Source organism: Macaca fascicularis, chromosome 9 (genome assembly GCF_037993035.2).
Source record: "Macaca fascicularis isolate 582-1 chromosome 9, T2T-MFA8v1.1".
Taxonomy (NCBI): Eukaryota; Metazoa; Chordata; class Mammalia; order Primates; family Cercopithecidae; genus Macaca; species Macaca fascicularis.
Window position 1 is genome coordinate 37,759,257 of NC_088383.1, and position 24,696 is coordinate 37,783,952.

Here is a 24,696-nt window from a genome sequence, read left to right on the forward strand (position 1 = left end):
ATACAGCATATGCAAGGAATCATTCTAGGTGAAACAGGGAATACAGCAGTGAAAAACACAACCAAAACAACTTCCTTTAAAAAGTTTACATTCTAATGGGAGGAGAAGACATTAGAGTACCAACTGCATATTACTTTAGAAGATAATACATGCCATGGAGATTACAAAAAATAAAACTGAGTACAGGAAATGAATTTAGAAAAGGAGTGAAATTTTAAAATGGCTAGTTGCTAGTCAGGGTAAGCTTTATTGAGATGATATTTGCTTTTTATTTTTTGATAACATTTTTACAGCTTTATGTTTAATGAATATCAAACATACCGTCAATATATAAAGTGTAAATGAGATGAATTTAATATGTACATGTGCCCATTAAACAATCACCATGAAGGAGATAGTGAACATATCCAACATGCCCAAAGCTTTCCAGTTTCTCTTTATAGTGCACACTCATACCTCTAAGGTGTGAAGTATTGAGTAACACACATACATACAAACACATACTGGGCTACCTCATTGTTTCATGAGCATTTGTTCAAAATGTTATCCTTATGTACATGAATTGTCTCAGAACTTTATTAAAACTTAGCTGATATACATGTATGTAACTATATTAGTACTACATTGTCTTAATTACTATAACTGTAAGTCTTGAGACCAGGTGCTATTCTCCAAGTTTGTTGCCTTTCAAAGTAACCTGCCATTGTAGGTCCTCTGCATATCTATGTAAATTTCAGAATGTTAGTTTGTCAGTTTCTCAAAGAAGAAATCCAGCTATGATTTGATTGGGGCTGTTACAGATCAATGTGGGAAGAGTAGAAATCTTAACAATATTGAGATTTATGACTTGTGAATTCCATTTATTCCATTTATTTGTTATCCCAACAATATTTTGTAGTTTTCAGATGTTTCACTTTTTTCAGGTTTATGCCTAAGTACTACACATTTTGATATTTAAAATAATATAAAATACTATAATATTGTGTTTTAATTTTTTTCTCCATTAATTGTCAGGTACCTTTAAATCATAATTTAATTGGATGATACAACTGGATTTTGAAAAAAGTATACATATATGTATATTAAAAATAATGTATTTTTTCTCTGTTTGGCAGACTGACTGCTATCATACCATGTATTAGTCCAAATTCACACTGCTGATAAAGACATACTCGAGATTGAGAAGAAAAAGAGGTTTAATTAGACTTACAGTTCCACATGGCTGGGGAGGCCTCAGAATCATGGTGAGAGGCAAAAGGCACTTCTTACATGGCAGTGGCAAGAGAAAATGAGGAAGAAGCAAAAGCAGAAACCCCTGATAAACCCATCAGATCTCATAACACTTATTCACTATAACAAGAATAATATGGGAAAGACCAGCCCTCATGATTCAATGACCTCCCTCTGGATCCCTCACACTACACGTGGGAATTCTGGGAGATATAATTCAAGTTGAGATTTGGGTGGAGACACAGCCAAACCACATCATATCATAATGTAAAATTGCACTCAATACTACTCGGCCTGCTCTCAAGGACAATATATCAAAATATATGGCATGTTTCAGTTTATTTAGCATCACAAAACTCTAAAATTGCACTTACTTCTAGAAACCTGGAATAATAATATAAATGCCAGCTCATAGGTAGATATACAACTACATATGACAATTTTCTAAATGTCAGTCTAACCACTTTTTAATTCTATATTTTCAATGTTTTTCCTCCTCTTGAAACTCACTCACTCTTTTTTATTTTTTATTTCAATAGGTTTTTGGGGAACGTGGTATTTGGTCACATAAATAAATTATTTAGTGGTGATTTGTGACATTTTGGTGCACCTATCTCCCAAGCAGTATACACTTTACCCAATGCGTAATCTTTTATCCCTCACTCTGCTCCCATGCTTTCCCCCTAGTCCCTAAAGTCCATTGTATTATTCTTGTGACTTTGTATCCTCATAGCTTAGCTCCCATTTATGAGTAAAAATATATGATATTTGGTTTTCCATTCCTGAGTTATTTCACTTAGAATAATAGTCTCCAATTCCATCCAGATTGCTGTGAGTGGCATTATTTCATTCCTTTTTATGACCGAGTAGTATTCCATGGAGTATATGTATATATACCAGATTTTCTTTTCTTTTCTTTTCTTTTCTTTTCTTTTCTTTTCTTTTCTTTTCTTTTCTTTTCTTTTCTTTTCTTTTCTTTTCTTTTCTTTTCTTTTCTTTTCTTTTCTTTCTTTCTTTCTTTCTTTCTTTCTTTCTTTCTTTCTTTTTTTTTTTTTTTTTTTTGACAGAGTCTCGTTCTGTCGTCCAGGCTGGAGTGCAGTGGCGCGATCTCAGCTCACTGCAAGCTCGGCCTCCCAGGTTCACACCATTCTCCTGCCTCAGCCTCCTGAGCAGTTGGGACTACAGGTGCCCACCACCACGCCCGGCTAATTTTTTCATATTTTTAGTAGAGACAGGGTTTCACCATGTTAGCCAGTATGGTCTTGATCTCCTGATCTCATGATCCACCCGCCTCAACCTCCGAAAGTGCTGGGATTACAGGCGTGAGCCACCGCACCCGGCCCCAGATTTTCTTTATCCCCTCTCCGATGGATGGGTATTTGAGCTGGTTCCATACTTTTGCAATTGCAAATTGTGCTGCTGTAAACATGCATGTGCAAGTGTTTTGTTCATATAATGACTTATTTTCCTTGAAGTAGATAACTCGTATTGGGACTGCTGGATCAATTGTAGCCAACTGATCTTCAATAAAGCAAACAGAAACAAAGTGGGGAAAGGACACCCTATTCAACAAATGGTGCTGGGATAATTAGCAAGCCACATGTAGAAGAATGAAACTGGATCCTCATCTCTCACCTTACACAAAAATCAACTTAAGATGGAAGACTTAAAGACCTGAAACAATAAAAATTCTAGAAGATAACGCTGGAAAAACCCTCGTAGACATTGGTGTAGGCAAAAGGCTTTATAACCAAGAACCAAAAGACAAATGCAACAAAAACAAAGATAAATAGATGGGACTTACTTAAACTAAAAAGCTTCTGCAGAGCAAAATAAACCATCAGCAGAGTTAACAGACAACCCACAGAGTGGGGGAAAATCTTCAGAATCTATACATCCAACAAAGGACTAATATCCAGAATTTACAAAGAACTCAAATCAGCAAGAACAAAGCGAACAATCCCATCAAAAAGTGGGCTAAAGACATAAATAGACAATTCTCAAAAGAAGAAATGGCCAACAAGCATGGAAAAATGCTCAACATCACTAATTATCAGGGAAATGAAAATCAAAACCACAATGAAATACCACCTTACTCCTGCAAGAATGGCCATAATCAAAACAATTAAAAAAATAATAGATGTTGGTGTGGATGTGGTAAAAAGGGAACACTTTTATACTGTTGGTGGAAATGTAAACTAGCACAAGCACTATGGAAAACTGTGGAGATTCCTTAAAGAGATGACATTTGAATAAGAACTTGAGGTTAAAGTAGAAAATGTATAGCAATCTGGCAGAAGAGTGTTCCAAGAATATGGAACAGCCTGTGTGATGACTCTGAGGCAAGGATGTGCCTATCATGAGCAAGCAAGAACAAGGAGGCCAGTGTTCCTAAAACAGAATGAGCGAGGAGGACAAATAATAGGTGATGAGGTCAGAGGTAATTAGGGACCAGATACCATGGCCTTGAAGGTTGTAGTAAAAACTTTAACTTTTATTTTGGTAAGAGGAGTGAGGTAATCTAGCTTAACATTTTAAAGTATCAAGCAGTTGCTGTGTGGAGAATAGATTGTAGTAGGACAAATATACCAGCAGGAAGACCAGTTAGGAATCTAATGCAGTAACTCAGGTGAGAGGTGAGGATGCCTTGGTCAGAGTTGCTAGCAGTAGAAGCAGTGAGAAGTGGTAAGAGTCTATATATATTTTAAAGATAGAGCCAAAAGCATCCTTTGTCTGTGGAGATGGAGAGACCTTAAGAATGACTCCAAAGATTTTAACCTCAGCACCTGGATGGATAGAGTTGTCATTACTTGAGATAGAAGAGAGCATGTGTATAATACATTTTCGTAAAGCACAGGAAATTCTGGTACATGCAGATCGACATGAGTTTTAAGCATTCCACTGGAAATAATGAGTCAGCACTAGCTACACAAGTCTGGATTTCAGAAGAAAAGGCTTTTTGGCTAGAAATGCAATTTTGGAAATTGTTGACATATATAGCATTCTAAAATTTTGTGGACAGATGTCAGGACTTAGACGTACGGCATACCAGCTCTTAGAGTTCAGTTTGATGCAGTAAAATCAGCAAACGGAACTGAGAAGGAGGACTAACATGGGGTAGGAGGAGTAAGTAAAACTAGAAATGAAAATCTCTGAAGGAAGAGAGAATGATGAAATGTGCCGAATGGGGTCTGTTTGATATAAAATAAGAGGGAGATGAATTAGAGTAAATACAGACAGGTCCTTCAAAGAATTATAAATGGGTAAGAAATGTGCCAGTAAATAGAACAGAAAGTGTAAGAAAAGGAAGAAGGCTCTTGTTTGTTTGTTTTGAGAAGAAATAATATATTTATTTACTCTTGGGAATGATCTATTAGTGAAAACAAATAGTAAATGAGAAAGAGAATGTGGGGCAAAGTCCTTGAGTGAGTGTCCTAGTGCTTAATTGAGGCGAGTCCAAGTAGAGAGGCAAAGATTAATGTAGATTCTTACAGATAGTGTTGGGATGGGTGGCAATTCTCTTCTGACTGTTTCAATTTTCTCAGTGCTGAAGGAGACTAAATTTCAGACTGTACATACATGTATACATTTAACACATTGAACATGTTTTGTGTGCTGAATACTATCCTAGGCCTTGAGGTGACTATGTCATCAGATGTTCTTGCCCTCAGAAAATTTGCACTCTAATGAAGATGTACAATTAAACCTAAAAAAATTGTAAATGTTATGAGAAATGTTTGGTTTCTATGGAAGTACAAAAAAGGGCATTTAATTCACTTGGCCATGGGTGGCACTAGATAAATTTTCCCTCACAAAGTAATCTCTAAGTTGAAATGTGACTATTGAATAGTGGTAGAGAAGCTGTAAATGGTACTTCAGATAGAAGGAATAGTGAATGGAAAGGCTGAAATGTGAGAGCTAATATGGCAGTTAAAGGAAATGGCAATGATGGTAAAAGTAAAAAGGTTGATGGAAAGAATAACTGAGGTTGAAAAACTGGCAGGGGCAAGATTATGTATCCATGTAGAAGAGTTTGAAATTTCTCCTTTGAACATTTGGAAGGAACTTAAACAGTGAGAAGTTATGGACAGATTTGCATTTACACTCTAGAAAGAGCCTTGGCTCAAGTGTGACAAATGGAATGGAGTGAATTGAGGGGAAGTCAAGGAGAGCAGGTGAGAGACTATTTCAGTAGACAAGGTGAGAGGCGGTGTGTTGGAAGACTAGTAGTCACGGTGTTGCAGGAAAGTGGGTCCACTCGAGCATATTCAGGAAGAAGAATCAAGTGGGTTTGAATGTGGATGATTGAGTGAAGAAAATCAAGCGTCACTAAGCATATGGCTTCGTGGTAACTTTAAATGAAATAAGATAATAGAGGTTTTTGGGGAAAAGTGCTGGATTAAACTTTTGACAATGCTATGTGATGCCCAAGTGGAGTTTTTGAAAGAGACAGAAATGAGTCTAAAATTCAAGGAAAGTTGTTGTTTGATTTAAATTATAAATTTGGTAGTCATCGGCATAGCTATTATTCAGTTTCTAACCAACTGCAAAGAAAAAAATAAAAACTTCGAAGAACAAATAGGCCAACAAATTGACATTCAGGTCACTGTTAACTTTTCTTATCACTAAGCCTGAGGCCATTGTCCTTTTATTCAGGTTTTCCTTTGTTCTTTAGAGGGTGAATTAGCATGTTCTTTTTATGTTTCCATATAGAATTTTCATGCATTTTGAAGTGAAAGGGTTATAAATGTCATATATATTTTTCCTTGGCATTTTTATTTTCTTCGAATAAGGAACATTTCACTATAAAGCATTTATAACAAACCTGATTTTGTAGGTCATATTCTCCAGCTACTAATTTTCCATAAAAATTTGCTTGAGGGGAAAAAAAAAGGATAAACACTTTTTATTAGGATTTGAGCTAAACTGAGTTAGCTTGTTCATGGCCAAGAAGTCATTTATTGCTGATATGGCCTCTGCTGCTGAAGGTCTTTCTCCGTAAATCTAGCACATCCTGTGAAAGGTTAATGCTGCAGTTTAGCAGCCAATTCTATCCAAAGTGTAGTGAAAATTAGCATACTTTTTTTTACTTAGTTATGTGTATGCATATCAAGAGTCTTTTTTAAATTCAGACTCGAAATAATCCAACATTAAATAAATAAATAAAAATAATTGATTGTGTCATGCATTATGCTAGAGTTTTATATTCCTAAACTCATTTAAGGTTCTCAATCATACTTTCCAATTGGTATTGTTATATTTAATAATGTAAATGAAGAAAATGGGTGCCTGAAAGGTAGGTCTTTCTCCAGAGGTGACAAATAAGTCATAATTCCCAAGTCCGAAACATCAAAAAAAAAAAAAAAAAAAAAAAGCAAAACATTATGGATAAATAATAAATAATACTCTAGGAAGTCTTGAACATTCGTCATTGTGCGAGCAGAGGGTCATTGAGAACTGGCTCTGAGAATCCCAAGAATTTTTCTTGCTGTCCTTTTGTTTATTGTCATTGTGTGCATTTCCCTGATGCTTTGGAAATAATTTGGAGCCTTTACAATGAAAGATGAGATCTTTATTGTGACAGAACAACAATCTAATTTATCTCTGACATGGTTCCCCCTTTACCCAGCATAAACCGAGTGCCAGCTTAATGATGTCATTCCCTATAATGTAGAATATCAAACAAGGAAGAAGTCATTTGGGGTCTGCACTGGGGAAAATAATGAACCATGTCTTTCAGTTTCTTGTGAGCAACACTGCAAAGGTTCTTAAATTTATCCCTAGGGTTTCTAAAAGGTAGAGATTGAGTATTGCACAGAACTAGTGTAACTAGCCTCACAGGATCATTCTAAAGATAAAATGAGATAATTTGAGTAATGAGATCTAGCGTAGTGACTTGAACTTAATATAGGATTTTCTTATTTTTTTCTTTCTATTTTTTCTGTTTCTAGGTTGATTACTTCAGGCTAGAAAAATACCTTTGAATTTTGAAAGAAAATCTCTGTGTGTGTGTGTGTGTGTGTGTGTGTGTGTGTGTGTGTGTGTGTTTTGCAACTTTGGCTCTCCAAAAGGAAAAGTATAAAATTTTCTAGTTTCAGTCTTCTATACCCTAAGATTTAATTTCATCTAGGCCTGGAAAGAATAAAGCAAACTTTCAAATCCGCTGAAGTCAAAAGATTAAAATATCTGTGCTAAAAATACATAAGCAAAAACAACAACAACCACAATATTCTAATGAAATGTAATAAGTATAAAATAAACTTATATAAAATAAAAAAAGATAAAACAATAGAAAGGAATAAGCTAACAGAAGCTTTAAGCAATGTTACCCAATAAGAGTTTTGAAGGAATTTTGGAATTTTCAGGAGTTTATATGAAAAAGTGTAAGTTTGGGAAAGGGAAAATTATGGGCAGATACCGAAGGCATAAACCATGTAGCATGTTTGGGAACCTTCACAGAATTTGGCACTGGTGAAATAAAAGGGACAAAATTCTACATTGAGGCTGAGTTCTGATTGTGGTGCTACCTTCTATGCAAAGGAACTGGACTTTTCCCTCAGAACAAGGAGAGCCTTTGGAGAGCTGTAATCATAGGAATGCCAGAATCTGGCCTAGACTTAAAGATTAATTTTGGGTCAGGATAGAGTTGCTCAAATTCAAAGACAAGTTTTATTGTTGACTCCTTTCCACCCCTTACAACCTCCCATAGCAAATGAAGACAACAATCTGTTCATTTTACTCATTAAATATATTTTGAAGCTGCCTCTTCCCGTCTATTGCTTCTGACACAATCCTGATCTGAGCCACCATCACATGTTACTTGGATGTTTTAACTGGTTTTCTGACTTGGCTCTCAAGAAACCCTTTATCCCCAGATCCAATCTATACAACACCTAAATGTCTTTTTAAACCACAAATCTGATCATGTGACTCCTTTGTTTGAAACCATTCAGTGCCTTCTTCTAACACTTAAAACTGTGCAAAATAATCTACAAGTCCAAGAGAAATCTGGGTACATTCTTTCTTCAGATCTACTCTGTACCACTGACCCCCTGGTTTCCCAAACTCCAGCCCGATTATACTTTGCTCAGCCCTTGGCTCCAACAGTACTAATTCTGCCTAGATGCTATTCCTCCTGATTGGAACACCTCTTCCCAACATCACCTAGCAACATCAACCCTGCCTTCCCTTCAGCTTCAGACTGCTTTTTCCCTACTCCTCATCATGCCTGCAGTTACCTATCCAATGCTTATCTTCCTGGCTCAACTGGAAATATGCAGGGGCCTTGTCTTATTTGCTGGCGAAACCCACATTAATAGCATAGCACCTATCGTGTTGTAGATACTTAATGAACTTCTACCAAACAAATGTGCTGAATAAATGAATAAAGTGACTTGCTGTCACTGTGCTACAAAGCCACAGAAAGCATCATCTCTTGTCCTCAGAGAACTCACAATCCACCCGGTGAGAGAATAATGAACAAAACGTAAGTCGATGTTTTATCATCCTTCACAGGGACAAGCAGGTGCCATGGTAACACAGAGGAAAGAGTGAATAAAGAAATGTATTTGTGGCAGAGGTGAAATTTGAATTAGTTCTGAGAGGAAGCATTAAAGACACTGTAGTCAAGCTGTCAGAACCTCAGAAAAAGGAAGGAGGCAAGGATGTGTGCAATATAAAATAAATCATGAGTCATTACTGTCCATGGACCCAATAATTACATATTTGAGCATTCGATGGTGACGTAAAAAAGCATGGAGAACAATAATAGATTTTATTTCCCTGAAATAGAAAGAAGTGTGAATTGTCTGTGCTGTGAAGCTGGTGTGCAGAGTGGTTACTTTGGTAGTGAGTGAGCCCAATTGTCTGCCAAACATCCTTATTGCTTAATGGTATCACAGTTTTAAAATGTATTGCCATACACACATTCATAGTTTAATTTACTACATCTGATATGTTGTATATGGTATGTAGATACTGGAACATCTTACAGCATAACTATTAATTTGAAGAAGCCCAATCTAAATGTTAAAATATATATCATGTATACCTAGTAAATATATACATGCTCATATATGTATAGTCATATGCATAGGGTATATAGTAATAAAATAATCCTATTATCTTATCCTACACTAAATATTTTTCACACATTATCTAATATTATTTTCACAATATTCCCCAAGATACTGATGTTCATATAACCATTATACAGATTAGGAAACTAAAGGTTTGATAAACCATGTCCTTTATCTGAGGGTTAGAACGAGGATTTTAACTCATGTTTTCCAGCTCCATAGCACATTCCCTAATATGATACACTGCCAAAATAAATACATTTGATATTTAATTATACAATAGAAATGAGGAAAAATGTTAAGGTTTTCCAATGCAATAAATGAGAGAGGCAATATTCTTATGGCATAGTTATGGCAGATAATGATAATGGTCCTTAAGATTCAAAGGCAACCTCCTGCATGTGTGTTGAGTTTGATGGTTTTACTTTCAGCAGGAAGCACAGCCTGCATGACTAAGCTTTCCCACTGCTGAGATTAATTTCAGGTTTCAGAGGTGTACTGGTGTGCACTGATGGCTGGATCTAATGCTCCTGGAGGCACACCTATTCCTCGTATCATGATCAGTCTTTTCTGTTTGCCTTCTATGTGTAAAATAGATTAAGCTTCCTTGGTATTGTCTTATAAAATATATTACAGAGAACTTAAAGTGAAATTGCTTTGTATTGTAGAATAAAGGAAAAAAGCCAGATGAGAGTATTTGCAAATATGCATATTCTTTTCATGTTTGCGGTTTTATTCTTTGATTTAAAAAACATTAAAACATCTATCCCACTCTAGGCCCTTTATATAAGTTGATTCATCCTTGCAGATCAGAAGGCCAGTGATAATAGCAAAAGTAGAGGGATGTTTAAGACTTTCCTAGTAACTTTGCAGCTCTCTTCTCTATATCTCTTATTCTTTGCTTTTCTACATATACATTTCCATTGGTCCACTGCTCCCATTTAGCTCATGAGACATCCTACCGGACCTGTGATCTGATTGGTCCCTAGGTTAAGTGTACTGAAAGTTTTAGAGAGGGGCTTCACCACAGAACACTTCTAGACTTAGTCTGACTGCCTATCCTGATGTTCTTCCCATCAGTGTGAGCAGATTTAACATATTAATGATGCTTGCTGCTAGGGATTGTGGGAATAAAAGAACTCACCTACCTGAGATGAGGCAGAGCTTGTTTAGTCACTTATTTTATCAGAGCTTTCTAAAGTAAGGGAATCAGCCATCATCACTGTGTTAGCTAGAAACTCATAGGTAGGCAGGGCAGTGGAAAACATCATAGTGAACAGAAGAGAAGGGTTCAAGTATGCTTTGATTTGAGGTGGTTGGCATGAAGAAGCTGCAGTTGTGCTAACTAGAAGCAGGGCGTCCCCTGTAATTGGTTTGGGGAGCATATTGGCTTTTTCTGGTTGGTCCTGAGGTGGAAACAAAAATAAGGGAAGCTGTAGTCATTGAATAAATCCTATCTGTTCTGGGTCAATTGCTGCAGAGCTTTTGGTTTGGTTTCCTGGGGCTGATTGCTGCTGAGATTAGGGATAAGAGTACAGAGGTGATATTAGTTGGAAAGGGGAACCTTTATGGGGAAGAATCAAGATTCAGCCATCCCTGAGTTTGAAGGATTAGTAGAAGTTTGCCAAATACCCAAACAAGGAAAGTGTGTCACAGAGAGAAAGCAGGCACAGAAGTGTGAAACAACAAGGCATGTGAAAGGGGCCTGACTATATTTTGGAGTTTTGAGAATATGACTAGAGCCAAGTCCCACAGAACCTTATACACAAGGCAAAGGAGTTCAGTTAACCCTAAAATGAATAAGGATCTAAAAGGAATTCACAGCCCAGGAGTAGTGCTGTCAAGCTTGCTAAGTGACAAAATATGCTGGACAGGGGGTAGCTATTTATGAAAAACGCCTTGGGGTATCTCGGACTCAATGACTAGAGAAACAGTCAAGCCAAGGTCAGTAACAAGATATTGAGATGAACAATACCAACTCAGGTAAAGAGAGGATTATAGGAGTATTGGAAACAAGATTTAAATTCAGGACACAGACAAGTCACGTGAGGTAGCAGCGCACAGAAACAAGAACAAGAAAGGCAGGTTAGGCTGGTTCAGCTCCAGAAGTCAACATCTTGCCCTCATGAGGCTATTTTAAAAGGACTCAATATGAACCATTCTGCTCATACTGGTCAACATCTTTAAAATGCTGCTAAGCACCTGACGCGTAAGGCTGAATTGGATGCACATTTTGAGTACGTAAAACTCTTTGCAAAGATAATTGTAATTGTCCTGTTTCTATAATTAGTATTTATAATTACAACACAAGAAATCAGTGTCCAGAGATAAATACATGATAAACAATATTAAAATGTTTAATCCAGTAGTTTTAGATGAGAATTTCTTTTAGCTAGTGACCCCAGATGTCATGCTTTCGAACAGGGGTTTGGAAACTATGGTCCCCAGGCAAAATCAGGCATGCAGCATTTTTGAGAAGGTCTGTTGAAACACAGCCATATCCACTTATTTATGTGTTGTTTATAGCTACTTTCATACCACAACAGCAGGGCTGAATCACTGCAACAGAAATTGTATAGTCTGTAAAGGCTAAAATATTTGCTATCTGGGTTTTTTTTTTTTCTTCCCTCGAGATGGAGTCTTGCTTTGTTACCAAGGCTGGAGTGTAGTGGTGTGATCTCGGCTCACTGCAACCTCCGCCTCCCGGATTCAAGCAGTTCTCCTGCCTCAGCCTCCAGAGTAGCTGGGATTACAGGCACCAGCCACCATGCCCGGCTAATTTTTGTATTTTTAGTAGAAAAGGAGTTTCACCATGTTGGCCAGGTTGGTCTCAATCTCCTGACCTCGTGATCCACCTGGCTTGGTCTCCCAAAGTGCTGGGATTACAGGCGTGAGCCACTGCGCCTGGCCTGCTATCTGGCTTTTCACAGAAAAAGTTTCCCAGCCTTTAACTTAGAACCCAGGGCAAATGGAACAAAATGTATTCGAATTACTTGACATGAAAATAAACATAATACATGAATCCTATCTATTGTGCGTAATCTTCATAGGAGGTAATATCAGTCCCACGGTGTAGAAGAGGAAGGGGAGGCTCAGAGAGGTTAAGTAATATTTTGAGCAGAATATAACAAATATCCAAAGTATGATTTTGACTTATGTCTAACTAGCTTCAAAGTCTTTCTACTTTGTCAGATTCTCCCAGTTGTAACTTGCTATTTAATTTAGCAAACATTGAATATTTACTTCCCCAGTACCTGGTAAGTCACTGAGGTAGGTTCTATAGAGGTAAACTTGCCTTCAAGAAACTAAAATCTAGTGAAAGAACCAGAGAACTAGATAAAAATATGGCAAAGCATGAACAAAGGCAGGCCATATAGGTTAATCGAGTGTAGAAGTTAAGAACCTGCCTGTCTTGAAGTCCTAGATCTACTACAGGTAAGCTGGGCAACAAATCTAGTTATGGAATCTTTCTATCATGTAACTTTCATGTCCATTTGGAAAAGATGATAGTTACTTGTCTTATGAAGATTGTGAGGAATAATGCATTATTTTATTCAATGTATACTACTGAGCATCTACTAGATACTCAAATATGTCTTGATTTGTATCTAAATTTATATGCTATAAAATCATGTAGAAAATGAGGAGTCATTATCTAATTTTAAGTAGGAAAAATGTGAATCGATACTAATACTAAAAACTAGTAATTTACTCAATGCCAGGCAATGTTACCAGTGTTTTACGTTTTCAGAAAACAATTATGAGATAATTATGAAGAAAACAATTCTTCACTTTTCAAGAAAGAAAACCAAGGCAATGAGAAAGTAAGTAACTGGCCCATCCAAGATGGATATGTTAGTGGATTTCCTATTCTCGACTTCTAGTCAAACACTATCAAAATTGACAACTAAAGAAATAATGAAATGCAATAAAATGTTTATAGCATTTAAGAGGATAAATTAGTTTCTTAATGTCTAGATTTTATATTAAGTAAAGAGCTTGCAGAAAAAGTAACTGACAGTTGATGATTTTGATTATAGTCAGTCAGATTTTTTCCATATTTGAGCAAAAATTGCAATTCACTTATCCAGTGAATTAATTCACTTATACAGTGCTTTCAGTGTAGATTCGCTGAGTCATGTAACTTATGTCATCTCTTATAAATTGAGATGAAAAATGAAGAAATGATTTATTTATCTTAAAACATGTCTATGTTGATAATATAAAAACTGACATGTTCATCTAAAATGTTTGATAAGTTGCATTATACATGATTCATATCTTATGTATAACTTATATATGATATTTGATTTGGTTTATACACAAAGGAATAAATGTTTCTGTATAAGAAAGTTACTTTGCTTATTATAGAATTTAAAACTAAAATGATTCTTCCACGATGTCCATTTAACAATTTAAATTTAGGAAACATCTGGCATGTTCGATGAGTATTTACTTTGTATAATTGTGTTCGACATTTTAGTGCATTCCCTTTAGCAGTTAATGTTAGCAACCAACGCATGTGAACTTGTTTCTCGCTAAACGTTTATTTTAGCAAAGTTTTAGACCTCCAGATTTTAAGAAAAATTGCCCAGGCTGGAGTGTTGTGGCGTGATCTTGGCTCACTGCAAGCTCCACCTCCGGGGTTCAAGCCATTCTCCTGCCGCAGCCTCCCGAGTAGTTGGGAGTACAGGGGTCCGCTACTACGCCCAGTGAATTGTTTTTCTTGTATCTTTAGTAGAGACAAGGTTTCACCTTGTTAACCAGGATGGTTGTCATCTCCTGGTCTGGTGATCTGCCTGCCTCGGCCTTCCAAAGTGCTGGTATTACAGGCATGGGGCCACAGTGCCCGGCCAAAAGTGTGGTTTTTTAAACTCTGAAGACACAAATGTACCACTGAGAACCCAAAGAAAATTGAACTGTTTAGTTTTGTGATTTGATGTCTGAAAAATAAAATTCTTTAGTTTCCTTTCATTTTTCCTCAGAGAATATAAACTGTGTTGTGATGTCAAACTCATTCTAAGTTTTGATGCCCATGGGCAAATTGTTTGCTCTAATTAAAACAAAATGAAGACAAATCTCTTACACGTAAATCTTTGATGGTGGTGGGAAATGTAGCTTCATGTTTTTAAATTCTTCCCAGAAGTCGAAATGCCTCTCAATCTTGTAACTCTACTTTTTATAGCTACCTAAAATAATTATTAAGGCATATTTGATATACTGAAATCAATTTATGTTTGTGTTTTGTTTCATAATTGGGATCTGTGGGACCATTTGCTGTAAATATCCTGTATTTTTAAAATATAGGATTTTTTTTTAAAAAAACTTTGTTTAAAGATATGCAGAAAAATATTTATACTTAAAAATATAAACTCCATTAACAAAAATTGTTGAACAAATCTCTATTAATTCAATACATTGTATGCTTAATTTTCGCAGTCAATTTTTCCTTTTCTTCTCTTTAATGATGTGATGTTATTCAATGTCTTCTGAAAACTTGAGCATAGGAAGTTGAAAGTGTATAAAGTAAAACAAATTGTAAGGAGAGAATTTAGAATGCTAATTTTTGAAGGGGAAATATAAATTTTACAACTCTTAGTTTGCATTTTAAATTTATGTTATTACCTGTATTTAAGTATTTAAGTTGATTTTCACCAGTGTGTTAGTGTGTTTGTGTTGTTGTAAAAGAAATACCTAATACTGGGTCATTTATAGAGAAAATAGATTTATTTGGCCATTGGTTCTGCAGATTGTACACAATGCATAGTGCCAGCAACTGCTTGTGGTGAAGGCCTCAGTAAGATTAGAGTCATGGCAGAATTTGAAGGGGAGCCAGCATGTCATTGGGCAAGAGAGGGAGCAAGAGAGAAAGGGAAGGTGCCACATTCTTTTAAACAACTAGATCTCCTGTAAACTCTTTACCACTCATTACCCAAGGGAGAGAATCAAGACATTCATGAGGGATTTGCTCCTGTGACCTAATACCTCCCACAAGGCCCCACATCCAACAATACAGGTCACATTTTAATATGAGATTTGGAAGGGATAAAACATCCAAACCGTATCAACTGTTCACTGCTAACTACTAAATCAAAGAGTTACTTTCTTACGGACAATGTATTATTTTTTTCTTCATTCAAAAGAAAAATACTTGATTGGACCTTATGAGGAGAAAATGTTAATCTCTTACAGTTTTTAATTAAATAAAATAATTTGAGGCTATTTTTATAAATTAAGGCCATCAAGAAGGACTCTAGACTCTAAAAAGATTCCAGACATTTTCTATAAACATATTTTTAAATATGTTTATATTTATTTATTTATTTATGTTTATACATATGTTTATATACACACACATATATACACATATACATACATACATATATGTGTGTGTGTGTATAGTTATTTTCATAGTAGATTTACACCACTGCCATCTGGGAGTAATTCCCTTATTCAATACAGAAGGATTTCTCATCCTTCTAAATATTTTCTTCTAGCTCAGAGTGCCTGTGGCCAAAAACAAGAGATTTTAAAACAACAAAAACAAAAAATTCTGCATCCCCATATGGGTTAGCTTTCTTTTCTAGTCTTTTTACTTGAGTTAAAATATTTCCTTTGAATTTAGACTGACAAAGATATTGAAGGACATCTAATGTCATTTAGAGCACTGCTCCTGTGCTCTTGTTCAGTAGTTCCTCAAGTGGAGGTGATTGGAGATACTAGAAGAAAGGAATAAACTAGGGTAGCTCATATCACCCATTCCGTGTTTTTTCTCTTTAGGATGTCCCAGCCTGAAGTGAAATTGAATTCTGTTCTGCCTCTGCTATGCTGTAAATTTAGCAATAAAGTTTCTGTTCCATATGTGACCGAGTAGGTAAGGGTGCCCTGTAATGGAGTGTAGTGTAGGAAAATCCCTGTTGCTAAGCACCGCGCCAACAACACCATGAACTACAAAGCTCACATGTTTATTTCATTATGCTTTACTTCTATGTCTATCTTGAATTGCTCAGTATTCAGAGAAAACACAAAGGTAAGTTGTTAACATTCTTCATTGCAACAAATTTTTTAGAACTAATTCTATATTGAGGAATGTCTTAAATTTTAACCAAAACCCTTTGATAAATTACAGAGTTGCTGAATTTATCTAGATCTAAATCTTAAACTGTATCTATCATATAGATTTATATGATTTATCAAGAGCTATTATCAGAGATGTATACTTGAATCCTTTTACAATTTTCATAATGCAACCAGAAAGTGACCCTTGAGATCCTTGAGAGTGATTATATAAACATACCTCGATTTGGTGTCTCCAGCCTAATTATCACAGTTAAAATTTTGGTATCAAAATGGAACAAAGATAATAAGACTTGTAAAGCAGTAGACCTTACAAAATGTTAAAAACAATTTTATTTACATGGTGCATCCACACAGACCTAATTATATGTATTAAACCTAATGTTTAACATTATTAGCAAGTCAGAGAATTTAGAAAAATCAGTTAGACATAATTTTAGATAAAATAAGTATTAATATTAGTCATTAATATTAATCCCTATTTGATTAAATGACTCCATATGAAAATAACTGTCTTCGAATTATTTTCAGCTCACAAATTTTTAATGAAAGGAGATGGTGGCTGGGCGCATTGGCTCATGCCTGTAATGACAGCTCTTTGGGAGGCCAAAGTGGGCGGATCACTTGAGGTCAGGAGTTCGAGACCAGCCTGGCCAACATGGTGAAACTCTCTCTCTACTAAAAATATAAAACTTAGCTGGTCCTTGTGGGGATGCCTGTAATCCCAGCTACTCAGGAGGCTGAGGCAGGAGAATCACTTGAACAGGGGAAGCGAAGGTTGCAGTGAGCCGAGATCATGCTACTTCATTCCAACCTTGGTGACAGATCAAAACTCTGTCTCAAAAAAATAAATAAGGAGATGGTGTGTAATCAATATTTTGGGCCCCTCTTGTTAGCTAATATGTTTAAGTCTAGGTCAAGATAGAAACTGACCCAGATTATTAGCATGTTTCAGTGCATAATACTTTAAAATAATTCAACACTGACACATAATACTATACTATTTCACTTAGATATAAACAGATGGTAAGAGAAATCTCATGTTCTTATCCTGGCATGGTGGCTCACACCTGTAATCCTAGCACTTTGGGAAGCCAAGTTGGGAGGATCCCTTGAGCCCAGGAGTTTGAAACCAGACTGGGTAACATAGTGAGACCTATCTCTACAGAAAATTTAAAAACTAGCTGGGCGTTGTGGCAAGCACCTTAGTCCTAGCCACTGGGGTTGTTGAGGTGAGAGAATTGCTTTTCCCAGGAGTTCAAGGCTACAGTGAGCTATGATCACATCACTGCACCCCAGCCTGGGTGATACAGTGAGACCCTGTCTCTTAAATAAACAAAAAATAATCCCAGAACTCTAATGTTCTTATAGGACTTTTAATAATTAGCCGGGCATGGTGGCGCATGCCTATAGTCCCAGCTACTTGGAAGGCTGAGACACGAGAATCGCTTGAGCCTGGGAGGCAGAGATTTCAGTGAGCCGAGGTCATGCCACTGTGCTCCAGCCTGGATGATAGAGCGAAACTCTGTCTGAAAATAAATGAATGAATGAATGAATGTATAATGAAAGTTTTAACTTAACAAATTTTATTTATGCCTCACATTGATGAAATTATAAGAACTAATAATACTAATATACATATATTTTACAAAAAAGTTTTTTTTTTAATTAAACCCTTATGATATACGAAATTATTTATTTATTTATTTATTTATTTATTTATTTTGAGATGGAGTCTTGCTGTCACCAGGCTGGAGTGCAGTGGTGTGATCTTGGCTCACTGCAACTTCTGCCTCCTGGGTTCAAGCGATTCTCCTGCCTCAGCCTCCCGAGTAGCTAGGACTACAGGCGTGTGTCACCACGCCCAGCTAATATTTGTGTTTTTAGTACACATGGGGTTTCACCATGTTGGCCAGGATGGTCTTGATCTCTTGACCTCGTGATCCACCTGCCTCAGCCTCCCAAAGTGCTGGGATTACAGGTATGAACCATCACACTCGGCTGCAAGGTGACTTAAATTAATCAACAATTTAATCTTAATGCACAATTTTTGTCATTTGTAATATTTTCCAATAGCTTATCTGAAATCGTTAGGATCAGATTTCAAACTAAGATTTCAAAGTCAGATTTCTTTGAAATCACAATTCAAAAATATTTAGATTTTAGAAAGGTAATGTGATAAATATACTGCATATTATGGAATATCCCTAGTGACAAATCATATGAATAATCACATGAACTGGGATCAGTAAAGACTACCCCTGGCTGGGTGCAGTGGCTCACACCTGTAATCCTAGCACTTTGGGAGGTTGAGGTGGGTGGATCACCTGAGGTCAGGAATTTGAGACCCGCCTGGCCAACATGGTGAAACTTTGTCTCTATTAACAATTAGCTGAGTGTGGTGGCAGGTGCCTTAATCCCAGCTACATGGGAGGCTGAGGCAAGAGAATTGCTTGAACCCAAGAGGTGGAGGTTGCACTGAGCCAAGATTGCGCCATTGCACTCCAGCCTGGGCAACAGAGCAAAAACTCCGACTAAAAAAATAAGACTATAAATACCCCTACATCAGCATAGATCAGATTTTACCAAACTTATGTTTAGGTATTCATAAATGTTGAATTTTGTAATTCCATGTGAAGAATTGTAGATCTGCATATATTTTCAAATACTAATAGTTATAATTCCATAGTTAATAAGTCCAATTTTTGGTTATTTTCATTATTAATACTTTTCCATTCATCTACCCTTTCTAAGAGAGAATACAATATGTTTCTTTTTTTTTTTTTTTTTTTTTTTTTTTGAGATGAGTTCTCGATTTGTCCTCCAGGCTAGAGTGCAGTGGCACAATCCTGGCTCAGTGCAACCTCCAGCTCCCAGGTTCAAGCAATTCTTCTGCCTCAGCCTACTAAGTAGCTGGGACTACAGGCGCATGCACCACGCCAAGATAATTTTTGTATTTTTAGTAGAGACCGGGTTTCATCATGTTGGCCAGGCTGATCTAGAACTACTGACTTCAAGTGATCCACTCGCCTCCGCTTCCCAGAGTGATGGGATTACAGGCACGAGCCACCGCACCTGGCCAAGAATACAATATGTTTCTAAGTTGATAGTCTATCATTTATCCACATTTCTATGATGAATTTAAGTAATTTCTAATTTCTCCCTATTGAAAATAATGATGCAACAAATAATTTCATTTATGTATATTTTTGTTCATTTGAACAATTTCCTTAGAATAAATTCCAAAGCATAAGCCAGTAGATCAAAGAGAATTAAATCCTTTTATTTTTAAAAACATATTGGCAGATTTCCTTCAGAAAGCACTATGCTAATTTACAATGCCCCCAGAAAAATATTAGTATGCCTTTTTGGTAGTATTATTAACTGGACCATCGATACTCCTTTCTTATGCCCCTTTAATAGTGTAGGATGGTTCATTTACTCTTTTTTATATTAGCATTTCTTTAATCGCTACTAGTGAAAAGAACATAGTCCCATGTATACATGTATGTGTCAAAAGTGCATTCATTTTCTTTGTCCTTTTGTTGATCAAGGTCTTAGTGGTGGCCATGTATATTTGAATACGTTTTCAGTTATTAACCCTTCTTCACGTTATAGTTATTTTGGTCATTTTACTGATGCTTAATTGGTAAGAATCAATTTCACTAGGGATAAAAGTCAGAAGAACAGAAATTGTGAGTTCCTTTGTGAAGCTCCAAGGACCTTCAAGGACTCCTGAAGAGCCAAGAATAATCATTCCTATTTTTCATCTCCAATGGAAAAGAGAGTGCATTATACCTTTCTAGCCTATTCTGGAATAAATAATTAAATTTTAGTGTAAACTAACAAAGAAAACACTGCAAGTTAATGAAATGTAGTCTCTACAATTTGTTAGACTTTTTATTTTTTATTTTTATTTTTAGTTAGACTTTGTTTTTGAGAAGGAGTCTCGCTCTGTTGCCCAGTCTGGAGTGCAATGGCTTGATCTCCACTCCCTGCCTCCCAGGTTCAAGTGAGTCTCCCTGCCTCAGCCTCCCTAGTAGCTGGGATTGCAGGTAGGCAGCACCACGCCCAGATATTTTTGGTACAGACAGGGTTTTGCCATGTTGGCCAGGCTGGTCTCCAACTCCTGACTTCAGGTGATCTGCCCGCCTCGGCCTCCCAAAGTGCTGGGATTACAGACCTGAGCCACCGTGCCAGGCCGCAAGCTAATTTTTGTATGTTTAGTAGAGATAGGGTTTCACTCCATGTTGGCCAGGCTGGTCTCAACCTTGACCTCAGGTGATCCACTGGGCTCGGCCTCTCTAAGTGCTGGGAGTACAGGCCAGAGTCACCGTGCCCAGCCAGCATTTATGTTACTTAAATTGCACAGTAACTGGCCAGGCAGTGGTGACTCATGCCTGTAATCCCAGCATTTTCAGAGGCCGAGGCAGGTGAATCACCTGAGGTCGGGAGTTTGAGACCAGCCTGACCAACATGGAGAAACCCTGTCTCTACTAAAAAAATATACATATGTATATACAAAATTAGCCGGTATGGTGGCACATGCCTCTAATCCCAGCTACTCAGGAGGCTGAGGCAGGAGAATTGCTTGAACCTGGGAGGCGGAGGTTTCAGTGAGCCCATCACACCATTGCCTTGTAGCCTGGGCCACAAGTGAGAAACTCATCTCAAGAAAAAAAAAAAAAAAGAAAAGAAAAGAAAGAAATTGGCCAGGCACGGTGGCTCAAGCCTGTAATCCCAGCACTTTGGGAGGCTGAGGCGGGCGGATCACGTCAGGAGATCGAGACTATCCTGGCTAACACAGTGAAACCCTGTCTCTACTAAAAATACAAAAAAATTTAGCCAGTCGTGCTGGCAGGCACCTGTAGTCCCAGCTACTCTGGAGGCTGAGGCAGGAGAATGGCGTGAACCCAGGACGCGGAGCTTGCAGTGAGCCGAGAATGCGCCACTGCACTCCAACCTGGGTGACAGAGCCAAACTCCGCCTCCAAAAAAAAAAAAAAAAAAAAAAAAAAAATTACAGCGGGGCAAGGTGGCTTATGCTTGTCATGTAGTCCCAGCACTTTGAGAGGCCGAGGCAGGTGGATCATGAGATCAGGATCAAGACCAGCCTGACCAACATGATGAAACCCTGTCTCTACTAAAAAATACAAAAATTAGTTGGGCGTGGTGGCACACAACTGTAATCCCAGCTACTTGGGAGGCTGAGGCAGTAGAATTACTTGAACCTGGGAGGCAGAGGTTGCAGTTAGTCGAGATTGCACTCCTGCGCTCCAGTCCAGGCAACAGAGCGAGACTCTGTCTCAAAAAAAAAAAAAAAAAAAAAAAAAAAAAAAAAAAAAAAAAAAAAAAAAAAAAAAAGTAACCAAGGCAGAGCGCCGAGAGGTGAGGTTTGGGAGATGGTTTAGTGAAGTAATCCATATTTTCTGATGATAAATTGGCACCCAGTCAATTTATTCATCAGAAAGGAATACATCGGCCTGGTGTGGTGGCTCGTCCCCAGTCCCTGTCAGCGTCACCAGCTGCGCGGAGCCTTGAGCCAGAAACCTCCAGGGGGCCTAAGTCAGGGGGTGGGTCCCCCGCTGCAGAAGGGTGGAACAGTCGCTCAGTGCCACCCCAGAGGTTTCACCGTGCCCAGCGCCAGGGTCCAGCTCCTGGATCGCAGGTCGAGGAGGGGCCGGGAGTGGCTATGTCAGGCGGGCTGTGTGGTATGGCGCTGCCCATGTTCCATGGGCGGCTCACTGCAACCTCCGCCTTCTGGGTCCAAGCTATCTTCCTGCTTCAGCCTCCCTAGTAGCTGGGATTACAGGAATGTGCCACCATGCCCGGCTAATTTTGTATTTTTTTTAGTAGAGATGAGATTTCTCCATGTTGGTCAGGCAGTTCTGGAACTCCTAGGCTCAGGCAATCTGTCCTGGGATCAGGACTGTGCGATCCTGGGCAGATCGCCTGAGCCTAGGAGTTCCAGACCTGCCTGACCAACATGGAGAAACCCCGTCTTTACTAAAAAAAAAATACAAAATTAGCTTCCACCATGGACTCAGGTACAGCTCCTACCTGAACATGGCACGCAGCAGCAGGGGCTGCAACCCTGACACTGTCAGCGTCACCAGCAGCGCGGATCCTTGGGCCAGAAGCCTCTGGGGCGCCTAAATCAGGGGGTGGGTCCCTGACTGCAGGAGGGCGGGAACCGACCCTCAGTGCCACCCCAGAGGCTGCACCGTGCCCAGTGCCAGGGTCCAGCTCCTGGATCGCAGGTCGAGGAGGGGCTGGGAGTGGCTATGTCAAGCGGGCCATGTGGCATGGTGCCCCCCATGTTCCGTTCCAGGGAGGCCCGCCAACACGGAAGTGCCTCAGCGGCAGTTGCCACCTGCACGCGGTGCCTGGGGAACGTGGCCAGGGCGCGTGTCTCCTCAGCCTGCTGAGCTGCGCATGCGCTGCTGGCTAACGGCTCTGCTCTGCGCGTTTCTGCTGAGAGAGGCCTGAGTGTGCAAGAGCTTGGCGAAAACAGAACTTTTTACGGGTGTCGAGGCACTGCGTGGACTGAAGAAGGGCAAAGACGATCGGGGTGGGAGGGGGCGGGTGGTGGCTGGGGAAGGGCTAGCGGGAAGCTAGGGCCAACGGAGGGGTTTGGGGGAGGGCGATCCGGAGGCGCGGGCTCTCTCTAGCAGGTTGCCGCAGCCATGCAGTGGCTCTCTCCAGTCGGTGGTGGCAATGACTTGCCCACGGGCCAGGAGCGCCCGAGCCCCTTCAGCCAGCTAGTGTACACTAACAACGACTCCTACATCATCCAGTACGGGGATCTTAGAAAGATCCATAAAGCTGCCTCCCGGGGCCAAGTCTCAAAGCTGCAGAAGATGACAGTGAAGAAGAAGACCATCAACCTTAATGTAAAAGACGCCAGGAAGAGGTACCAGGCCCTGCTTGAGCCGGGGCTGCAGAAGGAGATGGTGGCTGCAGGAGGATTTCCCCTTCAGAGTCGGGGGCTGGGGGGCCTGGGGAGGAAGGGAGCAGGTGGAGGAATGGCTGGCGGCAGGGCGGCCACCATGGGCCCCAGGATCTAGGCCTTCTTCCCGGGCAGGCCCCCAGGCCTGGGATGGGGGCGCCCTGCTGGACAGAAGGCCCAGGCCACCTTAAAATCAACCCCAAACTTTAGCTGCTTTCTCCTTCACTCCTACTTCCTCTCACAGAGCACTGTGTAGAGAATTTTAATGATTTAACTCACAAAATTAAGTACATACAGGGTTTTACTTTTAATGTACAAGCTTTAAAAGATAATGTTAGCTACATTATGAAATGGTGCATAATGAAATAATTCCCATAATATATGTACTTCTTGGCTAAACATTCTTTGGATAAAGTCCAATATCCATTTTGATATCAATGAATGTCTATGTAAATATGTTCTTTGCTGAGGGACCTTAGAAGGAAACTTTGAGGTGGGAAGATGGTTTATGTTCTTGAATTTAAGAAGACTGATTTTTCTTAAGATGCGAGTTCTTTATCAATTTTACATAAACCAAATAAAGTTATCAACGTTTTAACATTTTTTGAATTACACAGGCTTTTACTATTGTGATGACATTTTACATATTTTGTAATGGAGTAGAAAAGTCTTGCCCTTCTAGATACCAAAATGCGCTATTAACTTGCACAAGATGGGCCGGGCATGGTGGCTTACGCCTGTAATCCCAGCACTTTGGGCATCTGAGGCGAGTGGATCACCTGAGGTCAGGAGTTCAAGAACAGCCTGGCCAATAAGGTGAAACACCATCTCTTACAAAATCACAAAAGTTAGCCAGGCATGATGTCGGGTGCCTGTAATCCCAGTTACTGGGGAGGTTGAGGCACAGGAGTCGCTTGAACCCGGTAGGTGAAGATTGCAGTGAGCCGAGATCCCACCACTGCAATTCAGCCTAGGTGACAGAGAAACTCTCTCTCTCCCTAAAAAAAAAAAAAAAAAAAAAAAAAAAAAAAAAAAAAAAAATCACAAATTGTTTACTAACAGCTGAGAAGACAGGTAAATTAATACGACAGAATAGAAAATCCAGAAACATCCAAACATATGTAAGAATTTAGAACTTGGTAATGGTCACACTTTATACTAGTAGGAAAAGAATTAGTTTCCTAAGTAAAATGCCTGCTTTTTGGAGAAAGTTAGATTTTTATGCCAGAAAACAAGTTCCTGATGGAATATAGATTAAAAGTTTTTAATGTACAAAATGATAAAAGTAACAGAAGAAAACATATATGCCTATTTACACAGATATATTTTTATGTTGACAAAACTTTTCTAAGATTGTCAGAAG

At 38.6% G+C, this 24,696-nt stretch overlaps 1 protein-coding gene and 1 long non-coding RNA gene across 2 annotated transcripts in view; both read left to right on the plus strand.

Annotated features, from left to right (window-relative positions):
* The window catches only part of LOC135965057 (uncharacterized), a 29,872-nt gene extending 13,194 nt beyond the window's left edge, over positions 1 to 16,678 (plus strand). The window contains exons 3-4 of the long non-coding RNA XR_010577899.1: positions 13,060 to 13,132; positions 16,089 to 16,678. This is a non-coding gene — a long non-coding RNA (uncharacterized lncRNA). The remainder of the gene's footprint in view (positions 1 to 13,059; positions 13,133 to 16,088) is intronic.
* A 6,291-nt stretch (positions 16,679 to 22,969) lies between these two features.
* Positions 22,970 to 24,696, plus strand: part of LOC102138461 (ankyrin repeat domain-containing protein 30B) — a 142,708-nt gene continuing 140,981 nt past the window's right edge. Inside the window, exon 1 of the mRNA XM_065520013.2 lies at positions 22,970 to 23,297. Within this exon, the coding sequence (XP_065376085.1) occupies positions 23,071 to 23,297 (227 nt within the window). The 5' untranslated portion in view covers positions 22,970 to 23,070. The remainder of the gene's footprint in view (positions 23,298 to 24,696) is intronic.